This window comes from Calliphora vicina, chromosome 5, assembly GCF_958450345.1.
Source record: "Calliphora vicina chromosome 5, idCalVici1.1, whole genome shotgun sequence".
NCBI lineage: Eukaryota > Metazoa > Arthropoda > Insecta > Diptera > Calliphoridae > Calliphora > Calliphora vicina.
Genome location: NC_088784.1, coordinates 94,492,290 through 94,519,680, shown reverse-complemented (window position 1 = coordinate 94,519,680; position 27,391 = coordinate 94,492,290). Strand labels below are relative to the sequence as shown.

General features: G+C 27.7%; 1 protein-coding gene across 1 annotated transcript in view; it reads right to left on the bottom strand.

Annotated features, from left to right (window-relative positions):
* Positions 1 to 18,952: 18,952 nt before the first annotated feature.
* LOC135962320 (GTP-binding protein Di-Ras2) overlaps positions 18,953 to 27,391 on the bottom strand; it is a 149,517-nt gene continuing 141,078 nt past the window's right edge. The window contains exon 6 of the mRNA XM_065514180.1: positions 18,953 to 19,087. Coding sequence (XP_065370252.1) covers positions 19,012 to 19,087 — 76 coding nt within the window. The 3' untranslated portion in view covers positions 18,953 to 19,011. The remainder of the gene's footprint in view (positions 19,088 to 27,391) is intronic.

Sequence of the window (27,391 nt, the reverse complement as noted above, 5' to 3'; positions counted from 1 at the left end):
TGAAAACCCGGGTTTTCTTCGAAATCTCGGTTTTTTGCGAACCGGTTAATATAAAATGTTGATTTTCGGTTAACCGGTTTATACGGTTTTTATCACTCGGATAACCGGTTTTTAAAATTTAGGTCTACAATTAAGAAATCTCATGGTTTTGTGCATTTTTTTATTCATTGTATATACATTATTGGTCTGATTTGAAACCTAAACTGCTGATTTACAATACAAATCTATTTACATTGATATTTTTAAAAATTGCAATGATTCTAAATAGTAGAGGACGATGAATTTACTTATAAACTTTTTCCAGAATAAATTGCTCATAATGAAACTATTAAAAATTAAATTCCTCATAATTCTAGAAGTTAAGCTAAATCTTAATAATGATTCATTATAAACTTAGTGATGATTTTACCAAACGTTAATTTGAATTTGATATATTGTGTTCGATTTGTGAATTTGTGAGAAGCGGTTTGAAAAGGTTAAAAATAGTTAAAAAGAAAAAAAAACGTATTATTGAATGATAATTTTTATTCATAGGACATAGAATAAAATATACAGAGAAGCGCTACTGAGAGACAAAGAACCTTTGTTGTCAAAAACCTAAGTCTTGCAACAAAAGAATACATGCATGTAAATCAATGTACACATTTTGAGTTTTTATATAAGTAATTGAATTTTGGTCTGAAAAATGAGTGATCACAGATCGAGCTCTTTTTCTTGATTAAACGCTTATAGGCCAAGTTATTAGCGAATTTTGATATTTTGAGTTTTTATATAAAAATCGATTTTTGGTCAGAAATATGAGTGATCACAGATCGAGCTCCTTTTCTTGATTAAACGCTTATTGGCCAAGTTATTAGCGAATTTAGATATTTTGAGTTTTTATATAAAAAATCGATTTTTTGTCAGAAATATGAGTGAAAACAGATCGAGCTCTTTTTCTTGATTAAACTCTTATTGGCCAAGTTATTAGCGAATTTAGATATTTTGAGTTTTTATATAAAAAATAGAATTTTGCCCAGAAATATGAGTGATCACAGATCGAGCTCCTTTTCTTGATTAATCACTTATTGGCCAAGTTATTAGCGAATTTTGATATTTTGAGTTTTTATATAAAAAATAGAATTTTGGTAAGAAATATGCGTGATTACAGATCGAGCTCCTTTTCTTGATTAAACGCTTATTGGACAAGTTTTTAACGAATTTAGATATTTTGAGTTTTTATATAAAAAATCCAATTTTGGTCAGAAATATGAGTGATCACAGATCGAGCTCCTTTTCTTGATTAAACGCTTATTGGCCAAGTTATTAGCGAATTTAGATATTTTGAGTTTTTATATAAAAAATCGATTTTTTGTCAGAAATATGAGTGATCACAGATCGAGCTCCTTTTCTTGATTAAACGCTTATTGGCCAAGTTATTATCGATTTAAGCTATTGTGAGTTTTTATATAAGTAGGCCGATGTGTTTTGCAGATGTATTTAATAAGTGGGAGTATTAGGGGAAGTGGACAATTTTTATTTATGTAAAAGCTTTTGCGGACTATGTATTGCGAACATTAAAAACAAATTAGTTAAATCGGACCAGGCGTCCTGCGATTTGAGATATATCGAAAACAAAATTGGCGTGGTAAATTTTTCTTTCAGTAAAAACTTAAATTGGATTACTATGATAATTTAACAAAAAATTAGCCAAATCGATGTAGCCGTTTTAGGATGTTAGATAAATCGAAAAAAGTGGGCGTGGTCAAGTTTTACGGTCCTGCCGTTCTCTACTGATGCAATTACCAACGAACGACATTTGATTTTTATTTATATAGATTAACCATTTCTAACTATGTACTAAAAACAAATTTTAAAACTATGTATATTTTATTGGACTTTTTTTGAAATCTGCATATATATGACGGTTAACCGGTTTAAAAACCGGTTTTCTAAAAAGTCAGTTTTTTATAAACACTAATAACATTATATTATAATGCATTATACATATAACATTGGATTATACATTAGGTCCGCTTACTGTCCAATTGGTGCAAATTTCATACCGATCGGTTTCACACTTGACATGAAATCTCCCATATTTAAAAATTTAGTGTTTAATATTTAATGATTTTTTGCAAATATAACACAAATTTACCTTAAATTAAATACATTTAATAGAAACAAGGACTAAAATATAATGGGAATTCTGGATCATGGTGTACTAGTTTGAAATTAATAGAGGTTTATTTATTGATCGTACTTTATTTAACTCTCGTTATATAGGGTCAAGGCGTATGAGTACTATTCAATTGAATAGAAATAAATCATACGTACTGTTTCATATTAGAGTTTCGAAAAACCGAACAAATTAAAAACTGCGGTTTGGATTGAATTATCAGTATCTAAATTCCTGTTAGGTTTGCTTTTACCATCCAAAATTTTGTTTATTTTTTTTTTTTGGAAAATGTGTTATTTATTCAAAGTATTGGTCACTGTTAGCTATGACCTTTTCCCATCTTTCTGGCAACATATGACTTGCGAGACAAATGAACTGCTCGTTTTTTGAGGCCAAGAACGAATGAAACAGAGTATCCATACTCTGCAGATCAGTCTGCATCGATTGAGTGATCTGCATCGATCGAAACAAATAGTAGTTGGACGGATCAAGGTCTGGACTATAAGGCGGGTTAGGCAAAACATCCCAAATACTTCTTTCTAAATAGTTTTTAACAGGTATTGCAATAAATGGCAGATATGCACCCTTCAAAATAACATATTAGTTATTAAAAACAAAAACCGTTTTCAAAAGATACTCCATCTATTGTAAATCCCGCATTTGTATGTCCTACACCCAATAGATAAATATTCATCACATTTTTATACCCTACACCACCATAGTGGGGAGGGTATAATGCGTTTGTTTCAGCCCGAGGAATAATCCTATTGAAACTGGCTGAAATCGGTCCATTATTTCACCTAGCCCCTATACGAATGCCCTCCCAAAATAGAACTTTTTCGGTCATAACTGTTTAATTTATATTGGTATCGACACAAATTTCGCTACAAATAAGTTTTATATATACGAAAGTGATGTCATGAAATATCATGGCTATCGGTCCATAATTAGTCGTAGCTCCCATACAACTTCCGAAAATTATTCACGAAAATAAATTATTGAAATTAAAAAAAAACTTTTTGTGTAGCGTATTATATAGTCGGGCTACACCGACCATACTTTCTAACTTGTTTTGTATCTGTATTTGTTTAGAAAATATAAGGTTACAATATTTAGCCCTAAATATTAGAATTTCCAAAAATCCATCTAGGCGTATGAGTACTATTCAATTACATAGAAATAAATCATACGTACTGTTTCATATTAGAGTTTAGAAAAATCGAAAATATGAAAAACCGCGGTTTCTTATTAAAACAAACACGAATCTGGTGTTTCTTTTTAAATGTAATTTAAGTGCTTATTTAGTAAAAACTATCCTATAACCTTTGTTGAAATTAAACAAAAAACATCTGGCTAAAAAGATTAATACAAACAAACATCCAACGTATTAAATTCATTCCATTTAGTTAGTTCTCTTTTATGTTACTGTCAAATAAAACAATTTCGTGATTTTACTTTTTAATTTATATTTTTCTCAGCTTATTGTGTTTTTTATCAGTTTTTTTTTGTTCTTCTTTATTTTTTTTTTATTTTTCATTTATAATAATATTATTTTTCATTTGAACGGACATTCATTTATATTTATTTTAATTAAGTTTATTAAATTTTTTTGTTGTCATAACCATATATATGTATGTATATATTTTTTTTGTTTGGTTTTAGCAAATGCTTGTATATGGTTTTTACCTTACATTAAATAACAATGAATTATTAAATATAAATAATTTTACAACAATTGTGGTTTAAATTTGTTTTTTATCATCATCATCATCATCGTAATAATAATAATAATAATATATTAAATATACAATTAAATTAATACTCACTCGCTGTATTATTCGTAAAATACAAATACAGTGTTTATGTATTATTTTGTGTGTGTTTTTTAATAAATAAAGTTTACATTTATATTTTTATTATTTGACTTTTCATTCTCACTTTTAGTTGTTTTTTTTTGTAAAAACTAATTAAATTTATTAAAACTATATAAATGTATCAACAAACAACCAAATGATTCGATTGCACCTAATAATTACTTGCAAATGAAATATAGTTTTTATTAAACGTTTTTGGAGCAAACAGGGGTTTATATATTATTGTTTATAGAAATTTGACTTTGAGAATGATGTTAACCAGGCCAATACCGTCAATGGCGAGCGCTATAGGTCAATGATTACCAACCATATGTCTGTGGATTCAACAGAATGGCGCTTCGTGCCAAGAAGCTCATGCCACATTGGATTTGTGGGCATGGTCATATCACGTGGAGGTGTTGTAAACTGACCACACTGGGGTTTTCTTAATTCGCAGATCTATTCAAATAAGCCATAATGTCAACATGATCCATGCCAAGCATCAAATTCATTCATTTCAGAAATATGACAAAAAATTATTTTTATTGAGTTTTTGCAAAGATACAAATTATTCAAATTGAAATTAAATTTTTATTTATAAATTTTACAGTTATATAGAGTTTTCTATTAAAAATGCAAAACTAAAAACAAATTTTGAAATTTGGCATCAGAAATCCCGCAATTTCCAATAACGTTTTGAAAAATCCCAAAAATGTGATATTTTAGTTTTTAGGCTATAATATCCATACCAGGGGCGAGGTTATCGAAACCCTAAACAAAATAATTAAGAACATATTGGGTCATCTAAAATGGGTTACTTTATTTTGATAACGACTATGCGTTTTGAGAATTTTTGGCTTAAAGTTGAATTTTATATAAAAATTAGGCGTTTTTTGGATGGACCTGGTCTGCTTGGAATCAATAATTTTAAAATTTGTTTTCATTTTAAATATTTAATGTAGAGTTAGCTTTTCAAAAAATATAAATTCCTAATACATCTTCTTAGAAATTTTTTAGATAACTTGAAAAGAAAAAAAGTACTTTTTTCCAAAAAAAACTAACGAAAAATCGACATTTTTAAATTTCTAAATTCAAATGCATATAGCTTTGGAATCGTCATGATTTTTAAATAATTATTTCTTTAAATTTTTTGTTAGTCCAATGAAAGAAAAATGTAGAAAATCACCAAATATTTGGAGCCGCTGTTATCAAAAACCTGGAGTAGGGTGGTTAAAAAGTTTGAAAATTTAATTTTCAAATGCGAATATATCCTAAGTTATAAGAGATAATTAGATAATCGGAATACAGACGAAGAAATAGGATCGTTTTAAAAATAGGTGTCCTAATTTGGGGACCCCTGGCCGCAAAATTTTTGGTCATCAAATTTTATTTTAGAGAAGTTTAAAAAAAACTTCGTGATTCCCTTTTTAAAATTTTATTTCAAACAATGGAAAATTACACTCTGATTTTTTTACACTTTTACACAACAAACACAAGAAAAAAAATTAAAAAAAAAGTTTTATTATTTTTTGTAGAATTTTGTTTATGTATTTGTAATTTTTCCATTTTTTTGAAATGAATACCATTTATATTTAATTGAAAATTATTTTTAATTTTAACACAATTACTATTTGTTTTTTCTGAGCAAAAAATTTTTAAAATATTTTTTTTATTTATTTCTAACCAAGCAAACTGCACCGGCAAACAAACATCATTTCCGTTTCCGTTCACACACAAATGCCACACTATTGGTAGTGTGTTGTAAGTAAGTCTTAAAATCTAAAATCCATTAAATTTTAATTATTTATATTTTGTGGCATTAATTAATTATAAAAACTATATAAGTTTTAAATTTATTACTGAAATAATGTATTTCAAATAAAAATATTCACTACTAACATACATCACAATTCACTTTTGCATTGTCATTAATATTTTGTTTTTTTTATTTAAAAATAATTGTTTGTTATTACTAAAGTTGATTTAATTAAATTTTTTTTTAAATGTAAATAAATATTTTAGTAAATTTATTATTATAAATAAATAAATAATGTATTCATTTACATATTTTTTTGTTTTTGGTTTTAAAAAGTATTGTTTGTTTTCTAACTAATTAACAAACACATTCAAACATTTATTGTTATTTGTTGTTTTTGGTTTTCAGTTTTAATTTAAAAAGTTAGCCCTTATTTATACGTAACTATGTAAATAAATATCGTTACATAAATTGCAAAAAATTATAGTTTTAAATTCATCCAATTATTATGTAAAAATTTATGTTTTAAACTTTTTATTAGGAGTTTTCGCATTTCAGATAATGATATGTATTTCATTACAAATCCGTGCATACAACTGTAAGTGTTTATCTACTTAGAGCGGATATACTTATATAAATATTTTGGAAATAAATCTGTATTTTTTTTACTTACTTTCTCTGAATTTTGGCATAAATAAAAAATAGTACAATTTTGCGTTCAAAAGTAATGGGTTCTAAAGTTAACACTAAAGGAAATATTGAAATGTTTCTATTTTGTTTCTTCAAGCTTCTTTGAAACCACTTCATTGCCTGTACTTAAGCTAAACTGTGTAAATCTGTATGACAATCTGATCTATGAATAACTGGTTTATTTCCAAAACATTTAGATTGTATCCCACTGTGGGTACATTAAAGGGGTCCTTATTTTGCACCTTTTAAATTTTAGATGATCCCAAAGTCATCTAAAAACCAAATGTTTACAATTTTAGCAAAATCATATAACTTTTAGATGTTGCGCATTTAATTTGAAGTTTCGAGAATTCAGTAAAATTACCAATATTTTTAAAAAAAATTGTAAAATTAAATGATGAAAAAAAACCTAATTAAAAATAGTTTTTGTATTTAATTTGCCCAAATATATGTTTATAAAATTTAAACATTTTCACACATTATTATTTGATATCAAAGAAATCATTAAATTTCAATTTCAAATCTCAAATTTTACATTTTCAAAAAGTTAAAAAAATTATCTTCAATTCTAATAAAAACTAAATGATTATTAAAAATTCAAATGTTAACGGTTATACCTATTATGAATTAGTGTGCAGGCCGATTTGAAACATGTAGATTTCGAGAAAATTTAGTTTTTGGATTCAATTTTGTTAAAAATATTTCTTAATAATACATTTTGTAACTCATTTTCTAATATTTAATTTCAGACTATTTATTTTGTTTGTTTGTTTACCCCTTTTGACCCTTTTAAAAATTTGATCAAAACTACAGCAAAGTTGGAACTTTAAACTGAAAATAATTAAATTTGTGCCATCGACTTTTCGATAGCTTTTGGAATGAGGAAAAAAAGTTCCACTGCGACATATCAAAAAAATCATTTTCGATGCTTCCAAATTTAAATTGTTTTTCTCAACTTTTTAAGTTGTTTGATTAATTTTTTTTTAAATATTATCTTTCCAAGGTCAAATTGTACGCTAAAAACGATGGTGATAACAGTTTTACCAAAAAATGTTTTTTTTAGTGTACAATTTCACCTTGGAAAGGTGAAAATTAGTTTACACATGCCAAAAGCTATCGAAAAATCGATGGCACAATTTCGCCAAATCTTTGTCCATGCAAAACGGACCTAATGTCGATACCATTATATATGTATAATAACAGCGTGCAAATGTCCGCCACTCAGTGGCTCATTATCGTTTTTAATCTGCCAAAACTCTGTAACTTTTGAACCGATAGAGATATTTTAGAATTTTTTTTTTGATGGACAGATAACTTCTTGAATCAGTTTTAATTTCATTAAAATCGGTTCAGCAGTTATTGAGCAATTTAAGGTTAAAGTTGAACTTTTAATTTTTTATAGCATTTATTATGAAAATGCGGACTTTTTTATTTTTGGCATCAGCTTTACTTATAAAAAAGTTGTAAGCTGATAAAAACAAGTAAGGAAGTATGTTCGGCCAAGCTCGACCATATAATACCCTACACTATGAGATGGACATGCTCTAAAAACGTTCGCGCTGAAAGTCCGATGTGGCATGAGCTGTAAGGCTCTTAGCGCCGTCCTATTGGAACCAGCCATTTGTTGGTTCACATGTGGATTGGTATCATCCCAAGTTCAACAATTGTTGACTTGCCCATTCATCCAGAAATGGGCATCGTCGCCTAAGATGATGTTTTGACGAAAAACGAACAGAAAAGATTATCCATTTATGTAAAACAATTTTACGAGTATCATTTACACGTGTTGTTGAACGCTGACAGCCAATTCGACAGTTGTAGCTTCAACAATATTACCGCTATTAACTGTCAAAGTTAAGAAGACCCTTTATTTATATTAATACTAGATGATCCAAAGTTTAGCATTTAAACAAAATTGGAATAATAGTTTTCCCGTTTTTACCCATATTTAGTACTTTTTGTTACCCATGTTACACATTGAGAATGGTATACATTTTCTTTAAATAAATTTCATTATAAAATATTCATATACACAGAAAAAAGTTTCAACATAAATAGTATGATTTGATTAAATTGATTTTCAATTCATAACATTTATAAATAATTTCATAAATAGTATGATTTTGTTCATATTTTTATGTAAATCATTACGTAATGCAATTGTAATGCAATTTATTATAAAATATCTACAAATTTATGTAAAAAAAAGCAAAAATTTCAGTCATGTGCAATTTTATAATATTTATTAACATTTTCTAATTCTGAATGAAAAAAGTTTGGGAAAAAAAGTCATGTTCGATTCATAATATTTATGAAAAAATTCATTCCAACTATGAATTTTTTTTCTGTGTATGTATATTAGAGTTCTTTTGTGTCCAGGTTACGTCATTTGTTTTTCGGGTATCATAATTTTTCTGAAGGGTTTTGCTCAAATAAAAATAATGGCGTCCTTTTTTTGGAAAATTTATATATTGCAAACCTGAGTTTGATTGTGCATCAAAAATTAATACAATTGATGGTTTTGAATCCTTAAAAATAGTTCCAAATTAATAAACAAAATAAAAAAAGTATTTTAGAGTTTTTAAATATACACGATGAAAGGACATTTTAAACTTATCAAAATAATACCAATATTTCCTTTCTATCACAACCCCTTAAAAAGTTATGTGGCTTTAGAAATGTTTGAAGCCTCATAACTTTTTGATGGTTAGTGATAGAAAGGAAATATTGGTATTATTTTGATAAGTTTAAAATGCCCTTTCATCGTGTATATTTAAAAACTCAAAAATACTTTTTTTATTTTGTTTATTAATTTGGAACTATTTTTAAGGATTCAAAAAACAAAAAGGAAATATTGCCGTTTTGCTAAGCTTAAAATGGCTTTTCATCGTGCATGTTTAAAAAAAACTAAAATTCTTTTTTTTTATATTTTTATGAGATTTGCGCCGCTGTTGTGGGTTTTTGGAACTATTTTTAAGGAATCAAAAATCATCAATTGTATTAATTTTTGATTCAGAACCGTCTGGTGAAATCAGATTTGCAATATATTCAACCGTTTTTGGTCTACAGAAAAATGTGCTCAAAATTCGGGTCTTTATGTGCGAATGTGCGAGGAGTGAAAATTTTTCAAAAAAAGGAAGCCATTATTTTTATTTGCGCAAAACCCTTCAGAAAAATGATGATACCCGAAAATCAAATTTTTTAAATTAATTCTAATATACATATCTACATGTTTTATTCCTTAAAAATTTCGAAAAAGTACCAAATTGATTTACAAGGTCTTCGGAAAGTACCAAAAATCTCAAATATACATAAAATTATTTACAGTAGGATTTTCTTGTGAGTATTGTTGAAGCTATGGTAAAAATTCTTCAAAAGCATTGTCAAATCTTTCTTACGATTTTCTACAATAAATCTCAAATTTTTACTCGAAAAGTTAAATTCATATTCCTATATTTAAGAACCCGTTAATAACGAAGATGGTATTTAAATACCCATATCATCGAATCATACCCGTAGCCCTTGTAAGTGGACCGATCCAGATGCAGGAGCGGATCCAGAGGTTGTGAAATAGGAATCCCCCCCAAAACCGAAAAGTTTTCATATAAAATAGGAAAAAAAAAGAAAAATTTATAACAAATTTTAATTACACCCCCCCAATGGTTGGCCTGGATCAAGAGCTCTATTTATGGGTATTTTCAACCCATCCGGCGTTAATGGGTTAATGGTCATTTAAAAAATTTTTATTTAATTTAGGTTATCACGGTTTAATGAAGTCCAATTAAAAAAATATATATTTTATTTAATAGTTATGGTTAAAAAATATTTGCATTTTTAATCCACATTTAGCATTTATTAGAATCGAAAACATGCAATAAATTTTATAATTTTTTTAAATAATTTTTCATATTTGAATATTTATGCGTAAATAAAACACAATAACAATTTTGACTTGGATTTTTTTATTAATATTTAAAATTTGTTTTTGAAAATAGTAATACTTTGAACTTGCATCCTCTAAATATTAACATAATTTGCTAAAATTGTTAGCATTTGGTTTGAGAACTCCTTGGGATCATCGAAAATCAAAAAAGTGGAAATGTTCATACATATTCATACAAATCTTTGAGCAAATTAATACAATACAAAAGATATTGTTGAAAATTTTGAATTTCTTATTTATTATGAAAAAACTAGATACATATTTTTAATTTAAGAATTGTTTGGTTTCAATTTTACTGATTTGAAATAAATATATTGATATTTTATTTCAAATAAAAATTCAGAAAAAATAATATAATATTTGATCATAATTAAAGCCATTAAATAAACCCTGTATTGTAATATAATCCTTAGCTTAAATGTGGTTAGAGAGTTTTGTTTTTGTGTTTTTCCTTTTTGCCCTAAATGCAAAAGTTATGTTTATTAATTAATAGTTGTTTCTAAAAATAATACAATTGTAATAAGTCTTATTAAATAGATGTTTAGTGTTATTATTTATTTAAATTAAGTGCTATAGTAGTTAAGCTTTAATGCATTCATAATTTATTTTGTGGGAAATATAGAATTTAAACTTGAATAAAATTAAAACTATCAAAACGAATTTTAAATATCGAATGTATCATTAAGTACCTATGAAAATAACTAATTAAGTTATTAATTGAAATTAATGTTCATAAATAATGACTGCATTAGATTTAAGTGAATATCTTATCTAAGAAAATTTGGTATTTTTTTAATGAGTTATTATAAAAACATAATAATAACAAGTGTTGTGTGCAAAACTATATATTTAGTGTGAAAAAATTCAAGTGCTTTTAGAGAAAATCTATTTGTAACAATTCTATATTTACTAAGGACATACAAATATTAGGGGTATTCTGGTCAGTTACAGTGATCTGGCAAAATTAATCAATGAAATATAAATAAACTATAACGATTTTTTTTAAGTTTCTTTATATTTGATTTGAATTAAAACTAATGTCTGAGAATATAATCATGAATATTATTTACTATAAAGGAACAATTCATATAACAAAAACATACCTGCTAAATTTGTATCATGATAAACGTCAAAACGATTATCAAAATTAAAAATATCAGGTATAGTCTCCATTTATTAGTGTTTGCTTTTGCTCAGAGAATTTTGTCTTGACAACAAACGTCATGAATTGTTATGATAAATATTTGTCATGTATAGACAGGGGGTTAAGGATTTATGTTATACATCAAAGTATTTTTCAAGCAATATAATGAAAGAATTATTTCAAATACCCTCCAACTAAAATTAAAATTATACAAATTATGTACTTTAAAGATCAAAAGATATTTTAATCAATGGTTTGATAATATTTACTATTGCCTTTATTTAAATATAGAAATTCCTAAAATGTGAAAGAGGTCGTTCTGTAGTTCTTTAACGTCTATAAAATCCACAAATTTAATTATTTTTATAGTTGTGGCTGTTTATTATTTAAGGGTCTTTCAATAGGGACTACCGATTGTTGACAGCGGCCATATTATTGAAGCTAAATCTGTTGAATTGTCTGACATTTATTCAGTTTGTTTTGCCAAATCACCATGGATGGACAAATCGTTAAACACGCGTTCAAATTATGAAATTGTTTTATCAAAATATGTGTTCTATTCGCACAAGGTTCGATAAACACCTTCGCCCTCTCCTGTACGCGGCCGAGTAACTCCGAAATAGACTTCGAAGCAACACATGAGAGTTGTATTCCATTTTAGGTCGGATATAAATGGTGTAAATAGTAAGGAGATCAGATGGAGTGAAGTAATTTATACACTGTTTTAGAAAACCACTTGAATGCTTCTTTCGACACTCGAAAAATGTTTGTCTAGCGTGCGTTGAAATCAATCATATTGCTGTCATCTGCAAGAGAGTAGAAAGCCATACTGCCGGTCACTGAGTAAATTGTTGGACTTTAAATATTTCACAAGATGGTAGTTAACCATACTCTCCATGACTTTGGAAAGTGCAGATAATTTCAGGGTTGTTAGCCTCTCCCTTTTTAGAAATTGGCGTTAAAGGTGTGAAAAAGTTAGCTAATGGAGGAGCTAGCGCCGAAGAGCACTGCTTCAGGACCAGTGCCATCAGGCCCAGAAGACTTATGTATGTTGAGATCCGCTAATGATTTCTCCCTTAATATGGTTCTATTGTACATAAATGTCTACTGATAAGCACATTCGTGGATCCAGGTGGGTGAAAAGAAGAAATTCCCCCCAAAACCGAAAAGTTTTAATATAAACATGTAACAGAGCTATATTCGGCTGTGTCGAATCTTGTATTCCCTTCACAAAATTATACTTTAAAAAAAAAGTTTAATTTATTAGTGAAGAAATTGTATTACAAAAACAATTTTTCAAAATTACATCTTTATTTTTTTTAATTTAAAAAAAAAAATTGGTGAAAAAAATTCGGCTTAAAAAATATTTTTCCCGATATTTACCCATTGCAGCTCCGACTAACTATGGCCTTATATACTCAGCTGCAAAAGTCTTTTAAATATCTATCATTATCCACCGAAAGGTCCACCCAGACCGAAAAATAAAAGTTCACCAACAGTTTTTATACCCTTCACCATGAGTGGCAAGGGTTTATATAAGTTTGTCATTCCGTTTGTAATTTCTACATTTTTCATTTGCGACCCCACAAAGTATATATATTCTGGATCGTTATAGATTGTGGAGTCGATATAGCCATGTCCGTCTGTATATTGATATCAACTTTCCGTAGCCCCAAAATAACTTTCAAACATGATTGATACATCAATATATTGGAAATTCTCCCGGCTCGGTTGCTATTTAAAATCGAGAAATTGGCTGAGATATAAGGAAAAAACCGGGATAACCTCGATTTTTTTTATCCATATCTGGATTACTAAGTCAATAATATTGATACCTAATGACAGATATTTCAAAGTATGTATATTGCAACGATGTATATAAGGTCAAAATCGGGGAAAAAAAATTTTAACCCGAATTTTTTTCTCCAAAAAAATTTTTGTCATCAATTATTTTTCACTAATAAATTTAAAAATTAAAAAAAAATTTGGAAAAAATTAAAAAAACAATTTCCAAAAAAAAAAAAATCAAATTTAGTACACATTCGTAGTAGTAACCGAAATTGTTGCCAATCGAATTTGGTTCCACGACTCTATCAACAGAAAGTCAGTTGATAAAGAAGAATATCGTAGCCACAACTGTAAAATTCGGTCACAGAGGTAGAATTATTCGGTTGCTATTACGAATCTGTTTTCTCTGTGTAGGGATTGTTCCACTTTTCAAAATGTATGTAAAAAATAAAAAAAATTCTTTCATTTTGGTATTTTTATATTACACATACATAAATTTAGATTAGACCAAGAGTTTTAATACATAAATCACATAAAAAAATACCTTCAAACTGAGTAAATGACAAAAAGTAAAAAAAAACTGAAACAAAAAACTGAATTAACAGACTTTTGATTAATATTATTATGTATAAATAAGGATACACGTACTTACATTAAACAAATTTCCTTTAAAATGTATATTTCATTATTGTGTGTTGTTTTATTGTTATTATGTGCTGTCGTTTTGATTCTTTAAAAAAAGAGAAATCATTCATGCGGAAAACTGATTTTCCATAAAAGAAAATAAACATTTTAAAGATACCATTAAATGAAACGAAACATGACAACAACATTTATAATTTATAAAATTCATAAAACGAACAAGATTTTTTATTAATGACATGAGTGCAAAAGACTCATTATAAGCTCCAGTCATTGTGGCAAAAAGAAAACGAAATTATAAATTAAATCTTTACAGAAATACATACATATGTATAAAAATAAATACAACACATTTATAGTATATTTTTAGCTATGTAATTATGTATGTTTGAATTATTGGGGTTTGTTTTAGTATAAATAGTTGGTTTTAAACTTTTCTTTTCCTCTACTAAGTAAATAAATATGTATACAAATTTATGAATATAATTATATGGTCCCCATTGTATAAACTTTAATTAATAATTTTGGGTAAAATTATATAAATTTAAAGGTAGAATATATTAATAATGAATTAAGATATACAACAACACTAACTATATGGAAAATTTCAAACTGTTTAGATATCAAGCGAATGTTTTTGGTATCTATAAATAGTGATATTTTATATTTGGGGGATTCAAACGGTGTGCTATTAGGTCTTATTGTCATAATGTCCTAACATATTGTTTTAGTTTAATCAAATTTTTGTTGTGTTTCAAACAAAAAAGTTATAAACTAATAAGACTTTTTGAACTATGTTTATTGTTTTGTCATAAAATAACACTTTTTTTGTTTACAGCACAACAACAATTTGATTAAACTAAAATAATATTTTAGGACATTATGACAATACGACCTAATAGCACACCGTTTGAATCCCCCAATTATTTCTTCATTTATATAAATATAATGACAGAGTTAACAAAATATGTATGTATGTAACAGTGAAGGTCTCTTATCATGTCATACTGTCCTAATATTTCACAAAGAGTCGGTTAAGCCTTTGTGAATTGACCAATTGTTTAATGCCCAATTCGTCTTAAAAAGAATTGTAACAAAACTAACTTTAAATAAATTTCCCCTTACTAGGAATGACAGAGTTAACAAAATAGCGGTATTCACAATCTTGTTGAAATGGTCTAGCATCATTGCAAATGCAAAATTGTACAGGTTTGTATTTATTATACCCTACACCACCATAGTGGGGAGGGTATTATGCGTTTGTGCAGATGTTTGTAACGCCCAAAAATATTAGTCTAACACCCACCTTAAAGTATACCGATCGACTTAGAATCACTATCTGAGTCGATTAAACGATGTCCGTCCGTCCGTCTGGTCGGCTGGCTGGCTGGCTGGCTGTCCATGTAAACCTTGTGCGCAGAGTACAGGTCGCAATTTTGAAGATATTTCGATAAAATTTGGTACATGTTATTTTTTTGACCCAAGGACCAAGCCTATTGAAACTGGCTGAAATCGGTCCACTATTTCACCTAGCCCCCATACAAATGTCCTCCCGAAATTGCACTTTATCGGTCATAAATATTTAATTTATAAATGTATCTCCACAAATTCCGCTCCAAATAAGTTTTATATACACAAAATTCATGTCAGCAAATTTTGTTACGATCGGTCCATAATTGGTCATAGCTCCCATATAGACCCGCTTCCGAAAATCACTTTAACCTGCATAAATCGCTTAAAAATGTTGGTAAACACACAAAATTCAACATAGTTAACTTTAATATAGACATAAATCACACGACCTAATTTCATGGTGATCGGTCCATAATTGGTCATAGCCCCCATATAACCCCACTTCCGAAAATCACTCAAAAATATAAATTATTGAAAATTTAAAAGAAACATTTTTTTTTGCTCTTTTACTTAGTGTAGGATATTATACTTTCTTAATTGTTTTTATATATTGTTTTGGTCAATTTCAAAAATTATGTAAGTTTGAGAGTTATTTACGTCTATGCTGATTTGGCCAAACCATATATTTGTATGTCAAAATTTTTTCATTGGATTTTTAATAATAAACCTAATTGAGGCCATTTATAAAAATTACATACTTTTTTCGATACTTTATAACGTCTATGTTTATTTGGCCAACCCCTGTATGCAATTTCTAATGTTTTTTGCGATGGATAAAGTGTGTTGTTCTTAAATGTACACCAAATTTCAGGCATTTACATGAATAACCTAATTTTTCCGATAGTTTCAAAACGTCCTTGATTGTTTGGCCAAACCCTGTATATGTAATCCGAAATTTGTACGACCACTTTCTTCAATCACTTATGCTATTCTTAATTTTTCGACTAAATTGCTTTTGGCCAAACCCTTTATTTGAACATCGAAATATTTATCGATCGATCGGTGATGTTATTGTTAATATAAATACCAAATTTCAAACAATTTTATGAAGAAATAAAGAAGTTATCGGAAGTCGGAATTGACCACCGTGCAGTGATGGGATTCTAAATATATTTAGTGGATTCACAAGGTATCCTATCATATCATAATATTATAATATTTTACAATGATTTAAAAATTTTCTATTGTTGCCTTTGAAGCAAAAACTGTCCTAAAATTCTATTACTCCGTATGCTGTGTTTATTATGCTGTCAAAGCCAACCATCAGAGATCTGTGCCGAACGTGCTTTTATACGATTGGGACAGTTATGGATCAACTTGGGATCGTTGTCATGATAAAGGCCAAAGTTGTTTGAAATATCCACTTTTTCGCACTTTGATTTAAATATTATTTCAAAATGTTAAGATAGACAAATTTAACAATTTTGCCTTCATAATTACAGTCCATAATTGGCCATAGCTACCACATAAGATCCACTTCCGAGAACGGACTTAGGGGTTGAAATTTAGCCGAAAATATTCTTTGTTTATCGGTACAACCAAAAAATGTTAAGAATAAAATGTCCGTTCGATATTTAACTCCTTGCGGTTTAGTGGTTACTTTACTAACCACCTTTTCTATAGTCTTTAAAACATAGTTTATTTTCACCTATTGGCATTTTGCTAAACAATTATATTTTTTGAAGTCATTGTTTGCAAAACATTGCTGTCTAGATGCGCTGGTTAGATAAATATGTATAATAATTTGAAAATATTGTAAACCGCAGTTTTTTGTAAAATACTTTTACGCATTCAATAAAAAAAGCACAGCGTGTTTATTGTTCATCGAATTCAGTATTACTTTGCTATTTTGTTTGTTTGGTCAGAAAATTTATCAAAAAAAATTTATACGGAACTAAAATTTTTATCATAATTATTTTAAATGCCAACCGGTGGTTAGTAAACTAACCATCCCACTCCACAAAAAACCTTGGAATGGCATGGTTTTTTATGTTTTGATTTATTTTTTCTTAGTTTTTATAATAAACTAACCTTGATTAAAGTAAAAATGCAATTGTTGTCACCTCGGTGTAATTTTTTCCTTTTTCCCCTGTTCATGTCCGTAGGTAGAAAACTGTTCAAAATTCAAGGAAACAATCAACTACAAAAATGTATCAAAGATCTCAATAAACAACTTTCTAGAACATATGAACATCCTAGGAATGATTCTTAACACCAAAGGAATTAAGTGTTTTGGACCATAAACTATTACATTATTATAAACTAAAGCATAATTTTAGGCAGCTTTAAAAAAATGTATTTCGAATCTTTTAAAGCTTTTTGCGATTTTGATCTTGAAGATGAAGTTTTTTTGATTTTATATGTGCTTTATGACAGGAGCTACATTTTTGCCTCAGAGAGTAAATCAAAATTCCGAACTATTTGCAAGATATGAGCCTGAGAAAATGATCACTTTTTATGCAAAAATTACATAGAGACACGGGTCATGTTTTGGTATTTTATCACGTACTGGTATCCGTATATGGTTATATTTCCATGACTGAAAAAATAACACACAGTGTTATCAGGCAGTCGTTGTAATGAGATGTATGGGTGGGAGTATGAGTTATATTTTTCTAATACATATTAATTTGCGTTTTTCCCAATAATTTAAATTAAACCAGAAAAACTGTTATTATATGCATAAATGTAATAAATATGATTTATGACTTTTTCGCCTTAAATTTAAACAGATAAATAATGAAGTTGAAAAAAGGTTTCTGTATTATACATTTGAGAAAAAAAATCCAAACAGAATGTAATTTTCTTGTAGTGTGTTTTTTTATTACAATTTTTTTTATTTTCATAAACATTAATTAACAAAACTGATTTATAATAGAGTTAAATCTCTAGGAAATTAGTTATAGTTTTCTTTTTTTTTTAGTTTGTTTACTTTACTAAACAATAGTTGATTACAAAATTTAAATTATAACTTTTCATGGAAAGGATTTTAATTATCTTTGATTTCAAATTTCATCAACAATGAAATATTAATTAATATCAATTATTTGTTGTTCAAAGTTCACAACTATTCATTCATTACATATACAATATACTAAATATACATACAATATATATAAAAAAAAATAATTATTTTTGTTTGTAATACAATATATTATTATGAATTTAATTATTTTAATACTTTTCTATACGTAATTTAAATACAAATTATTACACTCTATGAACTTTATAGAAATTTCAACCATTATTAGGTTTCAAAAGCAGATAATATCAAAATTTTGTTTTATACTTGTAAAAAGCAAAATGTAATTTATCTGTGATTGAGCCTTAACTTTGGTATAAATTTGTATAAATACTTTAAATTTTCAACAAATACATTTATTTTGATTTCTTTTTTTTAAGTTTTTTTTTTATTTAATTTAATGCAAACATTTTTATTTATCTGTAAAATTTCTTATAATAGCTTTTAAATTTTCTTAATTTTTTTGTTTGTTTTTAAATTTTCTTTAATATTGTGTAAATTAAATGTATATTTCTAAATTTGTTTGTTTGATTTTAAATTTTATAAAATAACGTTTTAATAATAATAAATTGTTGTTGGGTTTTTTTTGTTTGTTTTAATGTTTACTGCAAATTGCAATCCTCGGAAGCATTGTTAATTTGTTGTTTTGTTTTGCGTGATGCTCGCCTTATCAGAGATCTGAAATTTGTTTAGTCATGGAAGTTATTATTATTATTTTGTTGTTGTTTTGGTTTTCAGAATTTTGTAGAATTTTGTTTGCATTTAGTAAAATAGATTAAAATGTTAATAAATTTAAATAATTATCTATACAGTGAGTGACAATACAATGGATTTTTTTTGAAAACAAAATATTGTAATTTTAGTTTTTAAAAACATTACCTTTTACCAATAAAAGTATGAAATTAATCTATATATATAAAAATGAAATGGTCCATGTATGTAATGTCATCACGTGAGAACGGCTGGAGCGATTTGGCTGATAGTTTTTTTATTCAATTCGAAAGTTTCAGGAGATGGTTTGTAAAGAAAAAAAAAACTAAAAATTTCAGGGTAAAACTCGGAAATTCTTTTTTTTGTGAGTCCAGTCAACTGTAATAAAAGAGCTCCCTAAAGTATGCAGTACAAATTTAGATATTTTATTTGCAAATATATAAGAACAGGCTGATGTGCGTGGGTTTTAGAAACTTGAAGAACTAACATTAGTAAATGCTACCGGGCGAAGCCGGGGCGATCAACTAGTAATATATAAATGTAGATTATAAAATTGCTTACCGGTAAAAGTTATATCGATCAAAAAAAAAAGTTATATAGTCCCGGCGTTTCGCTGAGTCAGGTCTAGGAATCGAGATATCCCGATTTGAAGTTAGTAAGTATTGTATAGGGAAAATAGTATTTTTTTTTTTAGATTTTGTCATGCATTTTGACCATCTAAATGTCCGAATATCGCAAAGTAATGATCAGCAATGTTGTTAAGCTCAATGCCGGCTACAACATAGTCCATAAAGGAAGTGGTATTTTTGGTTTTTCTTGAGTAGGACCCAATAAAATCATTTTTTCATAATTTTTTTCAAAAAGCAAAGACCTAAGCCTCCTTCAAAAAAAATAATTAAAAAAGGGCCCATAAAAAAAATCCAAAAATTTTTGATTTTGGAAAAAAAATATTTTATTTCTTTTTTAAATTTTTCGAAAGATTGAAGAAATAGAGAGCTAAACTATTTGGGACACATTTTACTAAGAACAATGGATAATAAGTTATATGGATGAGAAAAAACCCTTGGTTGTCAAAAGAGATCTTGACTGATCTTGTAGGGAAATTGTGTCTAAATTACTATCCAATAGGACTAACCTTGGTGCTAATTTCATCCCGATCGGAAGATATCGGTTTCAAAGGTTTGTTCAATTGACATGAAATTACCTATACATAAAAATGGATGTATGTATATCAGTTTATTTATTTATTTGTCTGTGACTTATAGGAGCCTAAACCATTGGACCGATCCTTTAAAAATTTTTATTGTATATTCCTCTATATCTGGAAGGAACAATAGGATGCTTTTTATTTTGAAATTGCATGTGGGCGTGGCACTTCCCATACAAATTATATTTGGTAGTATGACTTAAAAATGGGGGATTTAAACAAATCTGGAGAACTGTAGTTCTGGAAGTCTTAAACAATTCACTGCATTAAGTTTAACCAAAACGGAACAGGGGGTGAGTCAACTTCCATGCAAAGTAAACATTTTTTTGAAATTGACCCGGTAAAATTGAATAACATAAAATATGAATTACACGGGGTAACAAAATCCAAAAAAATTTAGAGTCTTCTTAAACCACTACACAATTTTAATGTATTGTGGTTCCAGTAGTACAAATATGGTCCAAATTTTAAATTTTATGGAAAGGTTTTTTTTAAAAAAAATTTTATAAAATTATTAATTTTTTAGACGTTTCTCCACATAATTAATGATTACTCAAAAACGATTGCCCCGATTTTATTAAAGTAAACTTAGAAAAATTTTAATTTACATAGCCTTTAATCCGTTTATATATTGCGTTTTAAACGACTCAGTAGTTTCGGAGTTATAATAACAAATTGAAGGAAAATATATATTTTTTACGTGAAAATAGCAAATTTTTTTGTTTTAAAAAAATCATGAAAAATCGAAAACTGTGAATTTTTCACCAATTTTTTTTTTATATACATAAAATTGAGCAGTATATTGAGGTGTTCTTCTTTCGATTGATAGTAGTTTGAAAACATTTTTCCCATGCTATGTACAAAATCATATCGCTGGCTTAACATGCAAAGGCTCTAAGTCTACTTTTTTAGAAATTGAGATTTTAATGCGGTAATGTACAATAAGTAAAAATACATTGATTACAAAGAAAAAAATTGGAGTTATCTCGCTTTATGTTGTTGTTTTGTAGTGATGAGCAAAAGCGCTTAGTCAAATTTATCACAAGAAAAAGATCTAAGTCCAGTACAGTTTAACCATTTCTGTCACATTGTTCAATGACATGTATTAAAACTAGTAAGAAAAAATGGTCTGTAAAGCCCAACCATTTAATACCCTACACTAAGTAAATGAGCAAAATTATTTTTCTTTTAAAATTTAAAAAAAGTTATTTTCGGAAGAGGGTCTTATTTGGGAGCTATGACTAATTATATTTGCATTGAATTTTATGTGTATACCAACATTTTTAAGAGATTTATGCTCGTTAAAGTGATTTTGGGAAGCGGGCCCTATATGTGAGCTATCTATGACTAATTATAAACCGATCGGCATGGAATTAGGTGATATGATTTCCATAGTATAAGGTATTTCGGGAGGACATTTGTATGGGAGCTAGGGGAAATAATAGACTGTGAAATATCTTATTTAAGGTGGGTGTTAGACTATTATTTTTGGGCGTTACAAACATCCACAGTGACGAATCTTATATAACCTTCAGCAAATTGTACTTTAAAATACAAATTTTAAATATTTTTGGGTATACAAAATTAAAAAAAAAACATTTCAAAATTTTTTTTAAAATTATTAGTGAAAAACAAGTAGGGGAGCTACATTTGGCTGTGCCGAATCTTATATACACTTTTTAATACATTTTTTTTCCAATTTCTTTTTTAAATTTTTTAAAATTTTTTTAAAATGACAAAAAAAATCGGGTTAAAATATATTTTTCCTGATTTTGACCCATTGTAGGTCCAACTTACTATAGCCATACATACATCGTTGCAATGGACTTTGAAATTTCTATCATTAGATACCCATATTGTCTATATTAATGACTTAGTAATCCAGATATAAAAACTAGTAAATAATGTAAAAAATGAAAGACAAGTTCTAAGAAAAAGACCTAAGTCCATAAAAAAAATACAAACTAAGCAATAGAAAAAGCTCTAAGTCCAAAAAACCTTTTATCTCGGCAAATACTTATTTTATCATTTTGCTTTTATGCGCATAGAAAACAAAGAAAAATGCAAAAAAAATTGCGTTTACAGAATTCAAAAATATTTACGCAAAAAAAAAGTTTGAATGTTTTTTGTCTCTCCTGTAAAATTTTAAAGTATGGACTTAGAGCCTTTGCATGTTAAGTCAGCGATATATATGTGGGGCATTTCATGTCAAGTGAACCAACTTTTGAAATCGATGTCTTCCGATCGGGAGGAAATTTGCACCATGGTTAGCTCTATTGGATAGTAACTCAGACACAATTTTTCAACAACATCGGTCGAGAACTCTCTGAGTTATAGGGGGTAAAATTTTGACAATTTGGTCAAACAGGGTTTTTTTCTTATCCATGTAACTTATTACCTATTGTTCTTAGCAAAATGTGTCCCAAATAGTATAGATAGCTATTTCTTCGATCTTTCGAAAAAAAATATTTAAAAAAAAAAATAAAAAATTTTTAATATTTTTTTTCCGAAATCAAAAACTTTTTTGACTTTTTTTTAAAATACGTCATTTTTTTTTTTTTTTTTTTTTTTCTTAAAATAAAGTTTAGATATTTTCCTTGAACACCTACTTGGTCGCTTAGTGGGATGCGAGTGGGATATCTATCAAAATAAATATTTTGTAACTCAAAACATAAAATTTTTGATTTTTTTTGCAAAATCAAAAACTTTGTTGACTTTTTTTTTCAAAATGGACCCTTTTTTAATCTTTTTTTTTAGGTCAAACAAAAGCTTAGATATTATCCTTGAAGACCCTTTTGGTCGCTTAGTGGGATGCGAGTGGGATATCTATCAAAATAAATATTTTTTAACTCAAGACTTACAATTTTTTGCAAATACGATTTTTTTTCCAAATGGGCCCTTTTTTTAAAATTTTGTTTGTAGTCAAAAGAAAGCTTAGGTCCATTCCTTTAAGATATTTTTAGTCCCTTAGTGGGATGCGAGTGGGATATCTATCAAAATAAATATTTTGTAACGCAAGACATACAATTTTTTAATTTTTTTTTGCAAAATCAAAATTTGTTTCCAATATGGGCCCTTTTTTAATTTTTTTTTTTGCTCAAAAGAAAGTCTAGGTCCATTCCTTTAAGATATTTTTAGTCCCTTAGTGGGATGCGAGTGGGATATCTATCAAAATAAATATTTTGTAACAATTTTTTAATTTTTTTTGGCAAAATCGAAATTTTTTTCCAATATGGGACTTTTTTTTAAAAATTTTTTTTTGCTCAAAAGAAAGCTTAGGTCTTTTCCTTTAAGACCTATTTTGTCACTTAGGAAGATGTGAGTAGGATATCTATTAAAATAAAAATGTTGTAACTCAAGACATTCAATTATTGACTTTTTTTTTGCAAATTCGAATTTTTTTTCAAAATGGGCCCTTTTTAAAAATTTTTTTTTTAGTCAAAAGAAAGCTTAGGTCCATTCCTTTAAGATATTTTAGGTCCCTTAGTGGGATACGAGTGGGATATCTATCAAAATAAATATTTTGTAACTCAAGATATACAATTTTTGATTTTTTGGCAAAATCAAAAACTTTTTTGACTTTTTTTTAAAATGGGCCCTTTTTGTAATTTTTTTTTTTGCTATAAAGAAAGCTTAGGCCTATTCCTTTAAGATGGTTTTGATCGCTTAGTGGGATGCGAGTGGGATATATATCAAAATAAATGTTTTGTAACTCAAGACATACAATTTTTGTGTTAAAACATTTATTTTGATAGATATCCCACTCGCATCCCACTAAGGGACTAAAAATATCTTAAAGGAATGGACCTAAGTTTTCTTTTGACTACAAAAAAAATTTTAAAAAAAGGGCCCATTTGGAAAAAAAATCGTATTTGCAAAAAAAAAGTCAAAAATTGTAAGTCTTGAGTTAAAAAATATTTATTTTGATAGATATCCCACTCGCATCCCACTAAGCGACCAAAAGGGTCTTCAAGGATAATATCTAAGCTTTTGTTTGACCTAAAAAAAAGATTAAAAAAGGGTCCATTTTGAAAAAAAAAAGTCAACAAAGTTTTTGATTTTGCAAAAAAAGTCAAAAATTTTATGTTTTGAGTTACAAAATATTTATTTTGATAGATATCCCACTCGCATCCCACTAAGCGACCAAGTAGGTGTTCAAGGAAAATATCTAAACTTTATTTTAAGAAAAAAAAAAAAAAAAATGACGTATTTTAAAAAAAAGTCAAAAAAGTTTTTGATTTCGGAAAAAAAATATTAAAAATTTTTTATTTTTTTTTTAAATATTTTTTTTCGAAAGATCGAAGAAATAGCTATCTATACTATTTGGGACACATTTTGCTAAGAACAATAGGTAATAAGTTACATGGATAAGAAAAAACCCCTGTTTGACCAAATTGTCAAAATTTTACCCCCTATAACTCAGAGAGTTCTCGACCGATGTTGTTGAAAAATTGTGTCTGAGTTACTATCCAATAGAGCTAACCTTGGTGCAAATTTCATCCCGATCGGAAGACATCGATTTCAAAAGTTGGTTCACTTGACATGAAATGCCCCATGTATATATATTGCGTTTCAAGCGGCTCAGTAGTTTCCAAGTTATAATAACAAATTGAAGGAAAAAATATATTTTTACGTGAAAATAGCAAATTTTATTGTTTTAAAAAAAATCATGAAAAATCGAAAACGGCAGATATGGTTTAGATTTATTGCTTTATAGCAAAACCACATGTAATAGGAATAAAATAAGATATCGTCCATAAATATCGATTGATTCCTTACGACTTTATTCACAATTAAGTGAATTTGCTCAGTAGTTTCGGAGTTAAAAAAAAATTGAAGCGAAAAATATATTTTTACTTAAAAATAGCAAATTTTTTTGTTTTTAAAAAATCATGAAAAATCGAAAACGCCAGAAATTGTTAAGATTTATTGCTTTATCGCAAAGCCACATGTAATAGGAACAAAATGAGATATCTATCATAAAAATCTATTCGAATTTATTCACAATTAAGTGAATTCGCTAATTTTTATGTAAATCTCAACATTTTCATGTTTATTTTATTAACATTGGACAAACTTTTTTTGAGTAATCATTAAATATGATAATTTTACTTAAACATTTTTTAAAACAAAATCTATCCATAGAATTGAAAAATTTTACCATTTTCGTACTTAGGTAGCCATGGTGCATCAAATCCATATAGTGGTTAGTCAAGCCTTTTTTGCTATTGGCCTGTGTTATAGATAAATTTTATTTTTATATGAAACTAGCTGACCCGACAGACGTTGTCCTGTCCTAGTTAAGGGTAAAAATAGTTAAAAAGAAAAAAAAACTTATTATTGACTGATCATTTTTATTCATATAGGACATAGAATAAAATATACATATAAGCGCAACTGAGAGACAAAGAACATAAATTTGTTGTCAAAAACCTAAGTCTTGCTCCTTTTCTTGATTAAACACTTATTGGCCAAGTTATTAGAGAATTAAGATATTTTGAGTTTTTATGTAAAAAATCGATTTTTTGTCAGAGTGATCACTGATCGAGCTCTTTTTCTTGATTAAACGCTTATTGGCCAAGTTATTATCGATTTAAGCTATTGTGAGTTTTTATATAAAAAATAGATTTTTGATCAGAAATATGAGTGATCACTGTTTTTATATTAAAAATTGAATTTTGGTCACAAATATGAGTGATCATAGATCGTGCACTTTTCCTTGATTAAACGTTTATTGGCCAAGTTATTAGCGAAATAAGATATTCGGAGTTTTGAGGAAATATGAGTGATCACAGATCGAGATCCCTTTCTTGATTAAACGCTTATGGCCAAGTTATTAGAGAATTTAGATATTTTGAGTTTTTATATAAAAAATCGATTTTTGTTAAGAAATATGAGTGATCACAGATCGAGCTCTTTTTCTTGATTAAACGCTTATTGGCCAAGTTATTAGCGAATTTAGATATTTTGAGTTTTTATATAAAAAATTGAATTTTGGTCAGAAATGTGAGTGATCACAGATCGAGCTCTTTTTATTGATTAAACACTTATTGGCCAAGTTATTAGCGAATTTAGATATTTTTAATTTTTATATAAAAAATTGATTTTTGGTCAGAAATATGAGTGATTACAGATCGAGCTCGTTTTCTTGATTAAACGCTTATGGCCAAGTTATTAGAGAATTTAGATATTTTGAGTTTTTATATAAAAAATCGATTTTTGTTAAGAAATATGAGTGATCACAGATCGAGCTCTTTTTCTTGATTAAACGCTTATTGGCCAAGTTATTAGCGAATTTAGATATTTTGAGTTTTTATATAAAAAATCGAATTTTGGTCAGAAATATGAGTGATCACAGATCGAGATCCCTTTCTTGATTACACGATTATTGGCCTAGTTATTAGAGAATTTAGATATTTTGAGTTTTTATATAAAAAATCGAATTTTGGTCAGAAATATGAGTGATCACAGATCGAGCTCATTTTCTTGATTAAACGCTTATTGGCCAGGTTATTATCGATTTAAGCTATTGTGAGTTTTTATATAAAAAATCGAATTTTTCTCTGAAATATAATTGTTCACAGACGGATGTATTTTGTAGATGTACTTAATAAGTGGGCGTATTAGTGGACGGGGACAATTTTTATTTATGTAAAAACTTTTGCGGACTATGTATTGCGAACATTTAAAAAAAAATTAGTTAAATCGGTCCAGGCGTCCTGCGATTTTAGATATATCGAAAAAAAATTGGCGTGGTCAATTCTTCTTTCAGTAAAAACTTAAATTGGATTACTATGATCATTTAAACAAAAAATTAGCCAAATCGATGTAGCCGTTTTCCGATGTTAGAAAAATCGAAAAAAGTGGGCGTAAAAGTGGATGTGGTCAATTTTTCATTCCGTAAAAACCTAAGTTGGGCTAAGACCAACATTCTAAAATGAAAATTGTCTAAATCGGTCCGGCCGTTCTCTACTGATGCAATTACCAACGAACGAAATTTGATTTTTATTTATATAGAAGATATGAGAATATGTTTTTTGTAAAAAGAATAAAATGTTTGAATT